We start from the raw sequence: 13,688 nt of genomic DNA, 5'->3' as shown, positions 1-13,688 counted from the left end.
GACTACCCTCCATATCATACACAAACCTGTATGAACGACTAGGGTATGCCTGGACCAATCAATAACTGTTTCCGCAGGTTCTGCCTGGTCAGACGCGGGTACGTTCCAGTGCGGCCACTGCATATACATCAGGAAGCTGTAAATGATTTAGGACTCCCTGAGATTATGTATTCCAAACAGGATCACAAGTGAAACGGTGTTCTTTTTCCAAACGGGTCCAAGTACCTCCCAGCCGGGTCGCTGACCCGGCTGACCCAGGCTCTGGAGCAGCCACTGGTTAAAGTACTACCTGGGTGTAGTCATGACAACTGGCATATCATTGTGCTGCTATTTCCCGCAAGACTGCTTTATGATGCGTAGAGTACCGAAAGTACTGATGCAAAAGAAACTGATGCAGAATGTACTGATGCAGAGTGTACTGATGCGGAATGTACTGTATGCGGAATGTACTGATGCACAATGTACTGATGCGGAAGGTACAGATGCCGAGACCATTGGTCAGCGGAGCATGCAGCACCCCATCACCACCGCTGCCTGCATTACAGCCCGATTCAGTCAATGTCTTGTTTGTCTGTTGTCCTCGTCATTTCTCCTTTCCCAATACAAATTGGGCGCATGATTTCCTATAAAACATTATGCCTGTACAGGGTGGTGCTAGCTATTGGCCCGGGGTTTATGCAATCTACATTTACACGACAGCTCTATCAAACACAGCGGAATCATACAAAATTCTGTGCTCAAAAATATGTGTATTTCCCAGCAGACTAGTATTCAGAGGTTACCCAGTATACTGTTGACCTCTTCTGCCGCACTGTCTCTCTCTCTCTCTCTCTCTCTCTCTCTCTCTCTCTCTCTCTCTCTCTCTCCTCTCTCTCTCTCTCTCTCTCTCTCTCTCTCTCTCTTCTCTCTCTCTCTCTCTCTCTCTCTCTCTCTCTCTCTCTCTCTCTCTCTCTCTCTCTCTCTCTCTCTCTCTCTCTCTCTCTCTCTCTCTCTCTCCTCTCTCTCTCTCTCTCTCTCTCTCTCTCTCTCTCTCTCTCTCTCTCTCTCTCTCTCTCTCTCTCTCTCTCTCTCTCTCTCTCTCTCTCTCTCTCTCTCTCTCTCTCTCTCTCTCTCTCTCTCTCTCTCTCTCTCTCTCTCTCTCTCTCTCTCTCTCTCTCTCTCTCTCTCTCTCTCTCTCTCTCTCTCTCTCTCTCTCTCTCTCTCTCTCTCTCTCTCTCTCTCTCTCTCTCTCTCTCTCTCTCTCTCTCTCTCTCTCTCTCTCTCTCTCTCTCTCTCTCTCTCTCTCTCTCTCTCTCTCTCTCTCTCTCTCTCTCTCTCTCTCTCTCTCTCTCTCTCTCTCTCTCTCTCTCTCTCTCTCTCTCTCTCTCTCTCTCTCTCTCTCTCTCTGTGGTTTGCCCATCCAACCGTCCCTGCAACCATCTCTCTATCTCTGTCTGCTTTTCCACCCTTCCGTCAGCCATCTCTCTGTCTCTATATGCCCGCCCCATTTGTCCCTCCAACTGCCCCTCTGTCTCTGTTTGTGTTCTCCAACCATCACTCCCGCTTTCTCCCCGCCTGTATGTTTTTCCATCCGTTCCTCCAACCGTCTCTCTGTATATTATACGTCCATTTGTCCCCACAACCATCTCTCTAATCTCTGTCTGGTTGTCCATCGGTCCCTGCGACCGTCCCTCTGTCTCTGTACGTGTTGTCCATCCGTCCCTTTCAAAGTCTCTCTCTCTCCCTCTCTGTCTGCCTCCACCTGTCTCTTGTGCAGTTGATGAGGCAGTTGAAGCGCCTGGCCAGCGTCAATCAGGCACTAAGGAGAGGCCAACAGACGGCCAAGCTGCGCAGCCAAACTCTATCTGAAGAGAAAGCGGCTCTGACACGTCGCTGCAAAGACCTGCCAAACCCAGCTAGAAGCACAAGCATCACAGGAGGGCGGACAAGAAAGTCCCAAAGAAGAAGGGCACAAGGACGTGAGTTATCAGCTAGGAATGTTGCCAACATTCTGTCTTATAAGACACACATTGTGCCATGACATGGCTTGTACCACGGACACCTCACACAGCCACACCTGGGTATGGCTGTGTGAGATGTTAAACAATGCATTGCTGATCCCAGCGTACTCACATCACACCCCACACAGCCACACTTGGGATATAGGTGTGTGGGGTGTTAATCAATGCATTGCTGATCCCAGTGTACTCACATGCATTACTCATACCTTCCATATTTGGCAATGCATAACGAGTCCAGTTCGAGCACTCTGACAAGGTACGTTCGGGCCTGGTTTAAACCTGGCTTTGGAAAATGTATTTTCCATTGCTCTCAGGTTCGGCCTTATTTTCTCTGTGCTGCGCGGATGAGTTCGCAAAGGACGAAACAGTTCTGACCGCAGATTGAGTCCATTAGGATGCTATCACTATGCAGGATCTCAGGTATCTCTTGCATTCTATAATTGTAAATAATCGATGCGAAGACAACAATATTAAAATATCAATATAGAGAATAAATTCTGCTGTCATCGCCACACTACAACGAACAGCACGGATACTCTTCAGTCACGACATTCCACTGATGAATGTGACAGGAAATTTTGGAAAACTTTCATGACTTCGTTGTAGTGTGGCGATGACAGCAGAATTTGTTTTCTTTATTGCTATTTTATAATTGTAGTGATATATTGAGCTCTTCCCTATGATTGAGGTATGCACTCTGCCTGGCACTTGCCATGATTGTATGGTCAAGTGTTCATACCCCCCCCCCCCCTCCCCTTCCCGGATGTGCAACACTCGCATGCAGTGCTATGGCGACAGGATTTCAAGCTGACGTCCTAGGATGTCGCCTCAACTTCTTGCTAAGTCTGTGTGTTGATTAAGTCACTATGGTGATCTTCATTCTTCTCAGGAAAATGACGGAAGGGCAATGCCAGCGACAGCTGATGCCGCAGACGTGACCAGTGAAGCAGTTACGGACCGCTCCAAACAACTCCGCTACTCCCGCGAGGACATGGAGAAAATCCTGCAGGAGCGTTTGGAGTACAAGCTACGTGTGGAGGAGGTAGAGGAAGAGCTAAGTGACCTCAAGGAAAGGTAATGAATTGCTGTGGAAGTTGCCATATTTTCCGGAGTAAAAGCCCCCCACACAGATGTTGTGTAGGGTAATACAGGCATGTACTGTAGCCTGCATTTCACAGACATGTACTGTAGCCTCTATACAGACATGTTCTGTAGCCTGCATTTCACAGTTCATTTGACCATGATAGGATAAGACACCACTGGCTGTTCTCCAGAGTATTGACCTTCTAAGCATGAAGTTACGGACGTTCTCTGATGCCCTTGGCATTTCCCAATGGCGGAGCATGACGTTCTGAAATGTCCAGGGTTTGGGTGGACTTTGTACATAGTTTGTAATGGTCTCATTTAGGGGCTCTAAGCACGACACTAGCACCTGCACGCACGCACGCATGTACACACGTACACATGTACATACAGACACACACACACACATACGTACACACACACACACACATACGTACACACACATACACATACACATACACACACACACACACACACACACACACATAAACACACATAAACACACTTGTACACGCACACACAAATACGCTCACTCAAATTCTCTCTCTTCCCTCTCTCAATATTCCTGCTGACAGTATGGGCATCGAAGTGGACCTTCGCTCATTTCAAGTCGCGTCACCGATTGCAACGTTACCAAGGAAACGGAAAACGTCTCGACTCCGTGGCTTGTAAGTGATGAGAATATTATACTCCAGTCTCCGGAGGCGTGGGTTTCAATCCCACCGCTGCCACCAATGTTGTCTCTGACCTTCTTCACCTGCTCCCAGCCCTGTGCCATCTCCACATTTATACAATGGACGACGATGACTACAATTAGAAGACTGTTTACTGATACGAAGACGAAACACAACTGGACATGACGAACTCAAGGCGAAGACTGCTTTCCACACCCCCAGCAACACGCGCATGCGCCAACACCACGTACACACGACATACACAAAATAGCGTACTGCAATAGTATCACAGCCAGTACCAAAGCAGTGGTACTAGCATGTGCCTAGCGGGGTCTACGCGAGGGCTTACAGTCCGAGTGGATCACGTCGATATTTCATTGACTTCAAGCACATCACTTTCAAACCATATCCTTTCTTATACACAAGAATGGACTCGGATGTAGGGACAACTAGTAACTTGTAGTTCCTTGGTCTTTTTCTTTTCTATAAATTTGTTATGCATGTGTACGTGTAGTATTTTTAGCGCAAGTTTCTATTTCCTGTATGACATCATGGACATGTCGCAAGGAGTGCTGCAAATTGGTTCTCAGCACGTCTGGCACTGAATTCATGTCACACGGCAGATGACTGACTCATTGCCGGTTGCTAGTGTTTCTGATTACCAACCCGAGAAGCCGGTTTAGTTTGTGTGACCATGTGAACCGTTAGTACCATCTCCCCAAGTTCCCTGTCCCCGGCTTCACTGTCCCTGAAACCATTATTCCGTGCCCCCTAGTTCCCTGTCCCCTGGCTCCCTGTCCCCTGGTCCCTGGTTTCCTGTCCTCTGGTTCCCTGTCCTCTATCTCCTGCCAATGTCTTTTCTCCCCTGGCTCCCTGACTCCCTGTCCCCTCAGGCCTGTTTCCCTGTTCCCTGTCCCCTGGTTCCCTGTCCCCTGGTTCCCTGTTCCCTGTCCCCTGGTTCCCTGTCCTCTGTCCCCTGGTTCCCTGTCCTCTGTCCCCTGGTTCCCTGTCCCCTGGTTCTCTGGTTCCCTGTCCCCTGGTTCCCTGTCCCCTGGTTCCCTGTCCCCTGGTTCCCTGTCCCCTGGTTCCCTGTCCAGGCCCGGAGGAAGGAGTTCGGGAGTGGTCCGGCCAACCTCTGAGGGGGTGCAAAGGACCTCCCCCGGGAGAAATATATAAAATTTACGTGAAATAGAGCGAATTTGGGCATCTCTAAGGCTCCAGAAAATGCAGAAAATTATAGTAAAAGAACACAAACACAACCTTTTTTTATCCATATCAGCAAGAGTACATAAAACTCTTATGTACTCTTGATATCAGCCATACACTGATACAGTGCCGGTCACGGAGTCCGGAGTCATGAGCTACTTCAAAGCACATCACACGTCAGTAGTACAGTCGAGTCATGTACCTCTGGGTTTTTTTACACCGGTTTTGCAAGAATCACATGGACCATCCAGCTGGGAAAGTGGTCCGGCGCCGGACCAGCCTGACCGGTTCCGTCGGCCCTGCTGTCCCCTAGTTCCCTGTCCCCTGGGCCCTGGTTCCCTGTCGGTCCCCTGTAACCTTCTCCCCTGTCCTCTGTCCCGATGGTGTTATCATACCTGGGTTTGGGTAAAGTCATGAGCAAGACTAACATGCTAACACACTACTCTTGTGTGTGAGAAGGTATGTGAAATCTGAGAAGCTGCTCTTCCGGCAACAAATAGCTGCTCTTTAGTGTTTTAGTCACTGAACTATCACCGATGTGTGCCTGCATATCACATACATCTACACACATTGTACATTTGGCACAGGTTTATCATCATTCTTGCACAATATTCTGACTCAAGAATTGCGTTTATCTGTGTGTGTCTGTATGTCTATGCAAATGTGTGTGTTTGTATGTATGTGTGTGTGTGTGTGTGTGTGTGTGTGTGTGTGTGTTTTTCCAAACGTACCAATTTTCTGCACTTATGCAGATTTGAACATCTGGATTCAGCGGCAAATGATGAGGGTGGAGGCGCCGATGTCGTACCTTTCTAAGGTAGCATGCCACAGCATCGTGCAGCTGATTGTCTTTATGACATCATTGGTGATGTTACTATTTGATTGTCTCTATGACATCATCGGTGATGTCACTATTTGATTGTCTTCAAGACATCATCGGTGATGTCACTATTTGATTGTCTTTATGACATCCTCGGTGATTGTCTTAATGACATCATCGGCGATGTCACTATTTGTATTAGGCACTGATGATGTCACTGATGACATCAGCATTGCCGTCACTGGTGACAGAGATGATGACATCGCAGGCGGCATCACAGTTGAGTGTTGATGCCAGCTCAGTGCCTATTCGCCCACACCACTGTAACAAATCGTGTTCGTCATTACTGACTATGCCCCGCGACGACACGAATACCTAGGCCGGTGTGTTTTTCTTGATGGCTTAATTGCCAACTTTCTACCAATTTGGTGGTGTATGTGCTATTCGTCAGTAGGATATGTTGACAATAATGAACAAATGCAGGGAGAACCTGAGGTTACTTTAGCTGCAGGCTGCTGCAACTATTATGTGCGTTGATCCATTCTCATGGGCATTGAGCGCTGGACGCAGGAGTTTTTGCAATGTGATGTTGATCTGGTGATGTATGTGAACATGTGGTGGTATTCTTCAGTCTATGAAAGCATCCCCCCCCCCACCTTCCTCCACAAGTACACACACACACACACACACACGCACGCACGCACGCACGCACGCATGCACGCACGCACGCACACACACACACCAGCAGTCCTTACATCGCATGCGGGGGATATTGAGCGGGAGACCGTGAATCAAGGCAACAGAACTAATGAGTTAACAGCCGATCATCCGTAAATGTTATGCTCCTTGCCTGCAGTTTGGACACAGTTTGAGTTCATTCCTACGTGCCAAGAATACTATGGCGTTAACTTAATACTATGGCGTTAACTTAATGCTATGGCGTTAACTTTTAAAATACTATGCCGTTAACTTGCGTATTAGGCTCACATTGTACATACTAGTGGTAATGGCTTGGGCGATAGCAGAGAATGTGTATGTTGCATCTCCATATATGGAATCTTCTGCTCCTCCATGTGACCGGTCGTGCCTTTCACTGAGCAAATCTGGACGAGCGCTCCGCTCCCTATTCAATGCACGTTATTTCGGGGGATTCACACCACAGTTAAGCTTGAGCAGGCTAGTGAAATGTGCGCTGCACGATCACGCAGTACGTTATATGGCTCCAGCAGCTAGCGCAAACGTCACCGGGTTTACTGCACGATCAACCTTGCGAATAACGACCCTCGATCATGCATGAGCAAACTTGAGTGTTGTTATCCGGGAGGGGTGAGGGTGAAAGCGTGTAGTCAAATGGTCATTAGGTCTGAAGATTGCGGCGTTAATCACAATTTTAAGGTGTTGTTATTCCCGAGGTCATTATTCACGAGGGTGGTTATACCAAATTCCAGTGGAGTCGCGCGCTGGAGAATGTTGAGCCCAAGAACATCCAGCTTGAAACGCTAAGAACGCCGCAGCCTAAAGTTAAGAACGACGGTGCTGGTTTTATTATTATTATTATTATTATTTATTGCAACATCTCAAGACTCGGCGGAAACACCGGCCAATGTTACGAGAGTGGGTGATTGCCAACCACGGCGATAAATAGAAATAAGGAGAGGAAAAAAGAAAGAGTAGCAAAACGAACAGCAACAACAACTCCGTAAAGAAAGATAATGTCAAATAAAAACAGTGAAAAACACAGAGACGCAAAGGACATGTGGATAATGAGCTATGCATGTCGTAGTAAATAAGGGGCGGCACGGATCTTAAACAGGCGGAGTGAGGTCAGGTCCTTAACTTCTCTGGGTAGAGTGAGCCAAACAGAATAAGCAATAAAGAGAGGGGAGCGCAAAAGAGTGGATGAGTTACACTTAGGGAGTAAGAGCGAGTTTCTAGTTCTTAGAGAAGAGAACCAATTAAAACACATGAGATGAGGTGGGCACAACTCAAGCTTAATAGAATGGACAAGAGAAGCCAGGTGTGCACTGCGTCCATGTGATAACGGGGTTGTGTGAGCGATTTTATAAAGGGCGGATGATGAGAGCATGCGGGGTTGACGGAGGAGAATTTTAAGGATTTTCTTGTGATGTATTTCAAGCTTTGCAGCAGCAGAAGAGGATAACCCAACCCAAGACGTATCTGCATAATGAAATATTGGGCGAAGGTAGGCTAAATAAAAAAGAAGCTTGCAAGAAAGTGGGAGGTAGGAGCAGTGGGGGGAGAGAATTCCTAAGGATTTACTTGATTTTTTACAGATATATTCGATGTGAGGTACCCAAGAGAGTGCAGAGTCAATCACAATGCCAAGGTGTTTGTGAGAAGACACTATGTCAATTGGATTTGGAAAGTTGGCATGGATGAGGGTTGTGAACTCCGGCTGGGGCGGGAAGAGCATGATCTTTGTTTTTGATAGATTTGGGGACAACCTCCAGGACGACATCCAGGAAAGAACTTCCTGAATGCCAGCACGCAAGTTGTTTTTCAGGCCAGTGAGGGAAGCTGATGGGGTGAGAAGGGTCGTGTCGTCAGCAAACAGAGACGTTCCAGGGAAGACTGCAGGTAAGTCGTTTACGTAAATTATAAATAGTAGGGGACCAAGAATTGATCCTTGAGGAACGCCCGACAATACTGGCTCTGCAGCCGAGGATGTGCCAAGCACAGTTACGTACTGATAACGCCCAGAGAGATAAGATTTCAGCCAGGAGAGTGGTTGTTTGCGTACCCTGAATGCATGCTCGAGCTTTGCCAAAAGTCCTCGATGCCAGACGGTATCAAAAGCCTTGGCCAAGTCAAAGAAGCATATTCCAGCAAGCGCTCTGTTATCCCTATGCTGGCACACCTGCTGCACGATACGGGTCAGTTGAAGGGAGGTGGAGTCGCCTTTACGAAACCCAGATTGTGCGGGACTCAGAAACGGCGAAACATGTCTGTATAAGTGGTCATAAAAGATACGTTCACATACTTTGGACACGCAGGGAAGAAGAGAGATAGGGCGGTAGTTTGCAGGTTCATGGCGGGAACCTTTCTTGAATACAGGTATGACTTTCGCTGTTTTCCATGCGGAAGGGAATATGCCCGTGGTAAATGACATGTTGAAAATATGGCACAAAGGGAATGCTATGGATGGAACCAGGGCCTTGAGGACCCGGTTGGGGATGCCGTCAGGACCAGACGCCTTGCACGTCGGAAGCTTCTTCAGATGACGCCGGACAGTGGCAGTTGTAGTGATGACGGACGTGAAACAAGCTGAGGGCTCCGAGGGGGTGAGAATAGGGGGAATAGAGAGCAACGGGTCATCTGGCCGAGTCACAGAGGCAAACTGGGCGTTTAATGCCGTAGCTTTGGCCAAAGGGTCAGCCGCCTGCTGAGTCCCTGTTGTGAGTGACGGAATTTCCCGTGATACGTTTCGAATTCTTGCTTGTCTCACAAACTGGTGAAGCGATGGACGGTGTCTACCCTGCAAAGTAGTTTGCACTGAGCGGATATACGCTCTGTACTTTGTCTGCGTCAGGGTTTTCACTATATTTCGCTGCTGTTGGTATGCTTGTTTGTTTTGTTGTGTTGGGTACTTCTTAAAAATGCTATAGAGATCATATTTCCACTTGATTGCTGTGCGGAGATGGGCATCAACCCAGGGTGGCTGACTGGGCCGTGGGCAGCGGTGAGAATACGGCTGCTTTCCGAATGGCCAGAGGTGCTTCTCAAGGGTACTGTTGAGAATGGAAGAAAAGTGCGAAAGCGCATCATCGACGTTGCTGGCACGCTTGTGCCAGCTCCAGTCAATATCAGAGAGCTCTGCATTCACACTATCCCAGACGGAAGATGGCACGGATTTAAAGTCATATTCCGGCTTTGCAGGAACATTGCTGAAGTGGCTTCGGGGTGCAGCAGCGGGATGTCCGCTTGCAGCAGGTTCCTCACGGTAAACAGCATCAATAGGCAGTAGGAAATGACTGAGGATCTGTGCGTGGTCAGATGCACCAAGAGGAGCAACAGATGTAACAGAGAGTAGTAGGTGAGGATGATCCGTGAGTACAACGTCAATACACGATGTTGAGCCGTGGGGGGGGGGGGGGGTAAAGTGTGTGGGGAATGTCACCATTTGCTCAAGGGCAAAACAAGAGAAGAGGTTACGGAACTCCCTTCCAGCACGATTCGTGGTGTCACTAGGAGACCAGTCAGAGTGGCGAGCATTCAAGTCTCCTGCAAGTACAATCGCCGAATTGGGGAGGCTAATATTGGACAGACAGTCCTCTAGGAGGTCACTAAATGCCTGGACTTGGGAGATGCTGTCTCCAGGGGGTCTGTAAACAGAGCAGATGATGAGGGGGAGTGAGGGAAGGATCACTGGCCGCAATTCGAGCCAAACCGCCTCCAGTCCGCAGCGCTCAAGGTCGAAGCGGCGCTTGATGGACATGAACGATCTGTCAGCTACAAGAGTAGCAACACCGCCATAGCCTCTTGCTGGCAGGTTATCAGAGCTGGTCGTGGGTGGGCGGTCCAGGCGGTATGACGTGTAGCCTGGAATTGAGACGTCTATGGCAGCTGTCAGCCACGTTTCACATAGGCAGATTATGTCTGGAGAATACTGCTCACAGGCTTGACTAAGCTCAGCTAACTTATTTACTAAGGAGCGGCAGTTAAGTGAGAGCACTGAGAAGGATGAAGGTAATTGGGCAGGTTGATTGGGAGTTTTATTAGTTTGTCGTCCAGAATCAGGAAGGAATGGTGGCGCAAGTGGATTGAGCGACGCACTCAGTTCTGTTGAGTGATGCGGTCTGATTTGAAGCGCCATTCACGAACCGAAATGCCACTTGGCCAGAAGTCTAGACTCTGGACCTTCTGCCAATGCTCCTCCGAAATAACAAGGTGGGCATACGCCAGACCAAAATACCGTGCCGCAGATACTGAGCATTTGATTACAGTCACACTGCGGTCCTCGCACCATTTAGCGATTGAACTTGCCGAGCAACCGACATCAACACGGCCAACGTAGACGGCCTTGCACTTTAGCCGACTGGCACCCCTTAACCGGTCGTGCTTGCGTGTTTTCCGGCGCATTTGAGGTACATATGATCTAGTACGAATTGTTTCTAAGAACATGCAACATAATAAGAACGTCGTCCTGGTTACCTCAAGCGGCATGTGCCATACTGCAGATTTCGGGTTTAGAGCCTAAGGGCGAGGACGCCATCGCTATCATTGCTACGGCAATGGGCGTTCAAGGTTCAAGGTGGTACTCTGTGTGAGAAGGTTGAGGAACATCTCGCCAACAGTGCAGCCAGCAGCTTGAGTCAGTGTTGTCAATGGGCTTGTAGAACAAGCTCTGAGGACTATAGGCCGGCCTTTCACATACCTGTCAACCGTCCCGACTTGGCCAGGACCGTCCCGATACCGTGGGCGGTAATAGGCTCCCAGAAGTGCATTAGTCGCATGCCTCATGTCTACATTCCGATGCATTTTCTTATCAAGGTATATCATTGTCCCACTCTCAGGTTTCCAACGGTTGGCAGGTATGACTGCACAGCGGTGATTCCTCCGAACTTCCTAGCCAGACCCCCCCCCCCCCCCCGCCCCCGCCCATACTGGGGGGGGGGGGGGGGGGGGAGGGGGTACGAAATAGTGACAGGTTCTCTCTGCTGTCGGTAGGTTCTGGTGTGTGTGCCACTGTTGAAAGAGAGTTTGGGATGCTGGATGGCTATAATTGAACGGTTATCATCTACCAAATAGATACCATCCGATTCCCTGTCTAGCCAGATTGCTTGAATGCGGTGATGTGTGGAGTCAAGAACATTACAAGTCATATAAGAACTCAGTCTAGGTCCAATCCTAAAATTCTACTCTAGGAAAGCAGTGTATGTGTATAATGGTGACCCTCGTGTAACGTCGTGTTGCATGCAAAGGAAACATTTTTCTTCCTGCCTGGAGTTAGTCGGCTACTGTGAGGGCCACTACCGGCAGATACGTTACCTTAGAGGGATGGGTCCATGAGGTGCAGCGCATCCAGATGTCTTGCTATAGACGTATGGTGCAGTGGAAAGGTATTTGTGAGGCGGATATCCAATGCGCCCCTGCGCAAACCCCTTGCAAAGTTTAACTTACACTACAAGACCCTACAGCAAATGAGAGACGGTTTGTCCATTCCGTTGACCTAAAGGTTTCAAGTTGTGCATGATCCAGAATGGTCGGCAAGGAGGAGGCACACGAATTTCTAAGGAAAAAAACCTCTCCACCCCGCGCGTATGCAGTGTATTATAACAGGATAACGAGTGACGGGGAGGGATCGGAGATTTTTAAATTTGAACTCGGATGGTGAGCCAATATTATGATGAAGAAAGGAAAAGACGAGTCGAGTGCTGACGGTATACGATCTGGTTACGTTGGTAGACAGTTTGTCATAACTCGTAACATTTTGTCCTTTCCCTTTCTTCATCAAAGGGTTAAATAGTCATTTATTTTTCAACTCGAATCTCATAGAATTATGCCAATAACGCTCATATGACAAACAAACCCAGGATGTGGGAGATGCCCAAACATGGAAAAAACTGAAAGTTCAATAGAGTCATCGACTGGAGATGATGATGATGATGATGATGATGATGATGATGATGATTTTCTTTGGGTTAAAAGGTTAACTTCATCCTCGTTTTCCTATTGCCTTGTATTGGAATTTGCCCATAAAAGTGGCTACGGTGTGATAATGCATTTCTATAAATTATTTCGTGTTTTAACATTATTTTCAGAAAATTGCTCTTACAATACCTTGCGTTTCATATTCATAATATTGTTGCCCGTAAAAGCGGCTTGGTCACATGATGATGATGATGATGATGATGATGATGATGATGATGATGATGATGATGTAAGCATAGTAGGACTACTTTTGTTTTGTAAGTCAATCTCATTCTCCACACTTTGCTGTCATTTGGTTATGTTTTAAAGTAGTTTTTATGACCTGATGTTTGTTTTTTATATTTGTAGTTCTATTGTTGACATCTTTTGTCTTTTCTTTGGGTTAAAAGGTTAACTTCATCCTCGTTTTCCTATTGCCTTGTATTGGAATTTGCCCATAAAAGTGGCTACGGTGTGATAATGCATTTCTATAAATTATTTCGTGTTTTAACATTATTTTCAGAAAATTGCTCTTACAATACCTTGCGTTGTATATTCATAATATTGTTGCCCGTAAAAGCGGCTTGGTCACATGATGATGATGATGATGATGATGATGATGATGATGATGATGATGATGATGAGAGAGGCAGGTGTTGTTGACGTCGAGACCGAGCCTAGATTATTGCCGTGCGGTGATGAGGATCTACCAGGAGGACGTTCGCTCAACAGAAGTACTGAGGCTCGTCTTGACATGCGGGCTCGGGGCTTTTGGTCGTGGCAACAAGACGCTTTTTTTGATGTGCGGATTACCCATCCCGCAGCGTCCGTGTTGTCTCGATCAAAAGCCTTGAGTCAGCTGAAGTCCCATGAACGGGCAAAAAAGAATCAATATGCCAGCCGCGTTGTGAATGTCGAGCGAGGATCGTTCACCCCACTGGTGTTCTCGACTTATGGTTTCAGCGGGCCTGAGACAACTCAATTCCTAAAGTCTCTTGCCTCTCTCTTTGTAGAGAGAAGCCAGGATCTCAAATATCCTGTTGTCATGGGTATGTTGCGTACCCGCCTGTCGTTTTGCCTTTTGAGGTGGGCCATTACGTGCTTTCGTGGTTGCCGAGGGTCTTATAACAGACGGCGGGTGAATTCCTTTGTGGCCCAGTGTCGTTTGGCCGCATAGTGAATTTTTATGCTATGCCTCTCAACAATATCACTATGGATAACATCACATTTTTTTAAATAACTATTTGGTAAAGT

The 13,688-nt window shown here is 47.7% G+C and overlaps 2 protein-coding genes across 2 annotated transcripts in view; one reads left to right on the top strand and one right to left on the bottom strand.

Annotated features, from left to right (window-relative positions):
* The window catches only part of LOC135811276 (aquaporin-like), a 133,460-nt gene that overhangs the window by 4,616 nt on the left and 115,156 nt on the right, over window positions 1-13,688 (bottom strand). The gene's annotated exons all lie outside the window — the stretch shown is intronic.
* LOC135811275 (uncharacterized) lies at window positions 1,731-6,370 on the top strand. The gene is made up of 4 exons (XM_065324488.1): window positions 1,731-1,958; window positions 2,890-3,074; window positions 3,659-3,751; window positions 5,716-6,370. Exons 2-4 carry the CDS (start codon window positions 2,908-2,910, stop codon window positions 5,777-5,779), a joined length of 324 nt encoding a protein of 107 aa, XP_065180560.1. The 5' UTR covers window positions 1,731-1,958; window positions 2,890-2,907; the 3' UTR covers window positions 5,780-6,370.

Source organism: Sycon ciliatum, chromosome 3, assembly GCF_964019385.1.
Source record: "Sycon ciliatum chromosome 3, ocSycCili1.1, whole genome shotgun sequence".
Classification (NCBI taxonomy): domain Eukaryota; kingdom Metazoa; phylum Porifera; class Calcarea; order Leucosolenida; family Sycettidae; genus Sycon; species Sycon ciliatum.
The sequence above is the reverse complement of the archived record's forward strand: the minus strand, read 5'-3'. Positions and strand labels throughout refer to the sequence as shown.

Excerpts from the sequence above, each read along its gene's own strand:
- LOC135811275 (XM_065324488.1), top strand. The coding sequence starts at position 2,908 with ATGCCAGCGACAGCTGATGCCGCAGACGTGACCAGTGAAGCAGTTACG. Across the intron at positions 3,075-3,658 it reads CTAAGTGACCTCAAGGAAAG|TATGGGCATCGAAGTGGACC; the intron begins GTAATGAATTGC and ends TCCTGCTGACAG. Across the intron at positions 3,752-5,715 it reads ACGTCTCGACTCCGTGGCTT|ATTTGAACATCTGGATTCAG; the intron begins GTAAGTGATGAG and ends GCACTTATGCAG.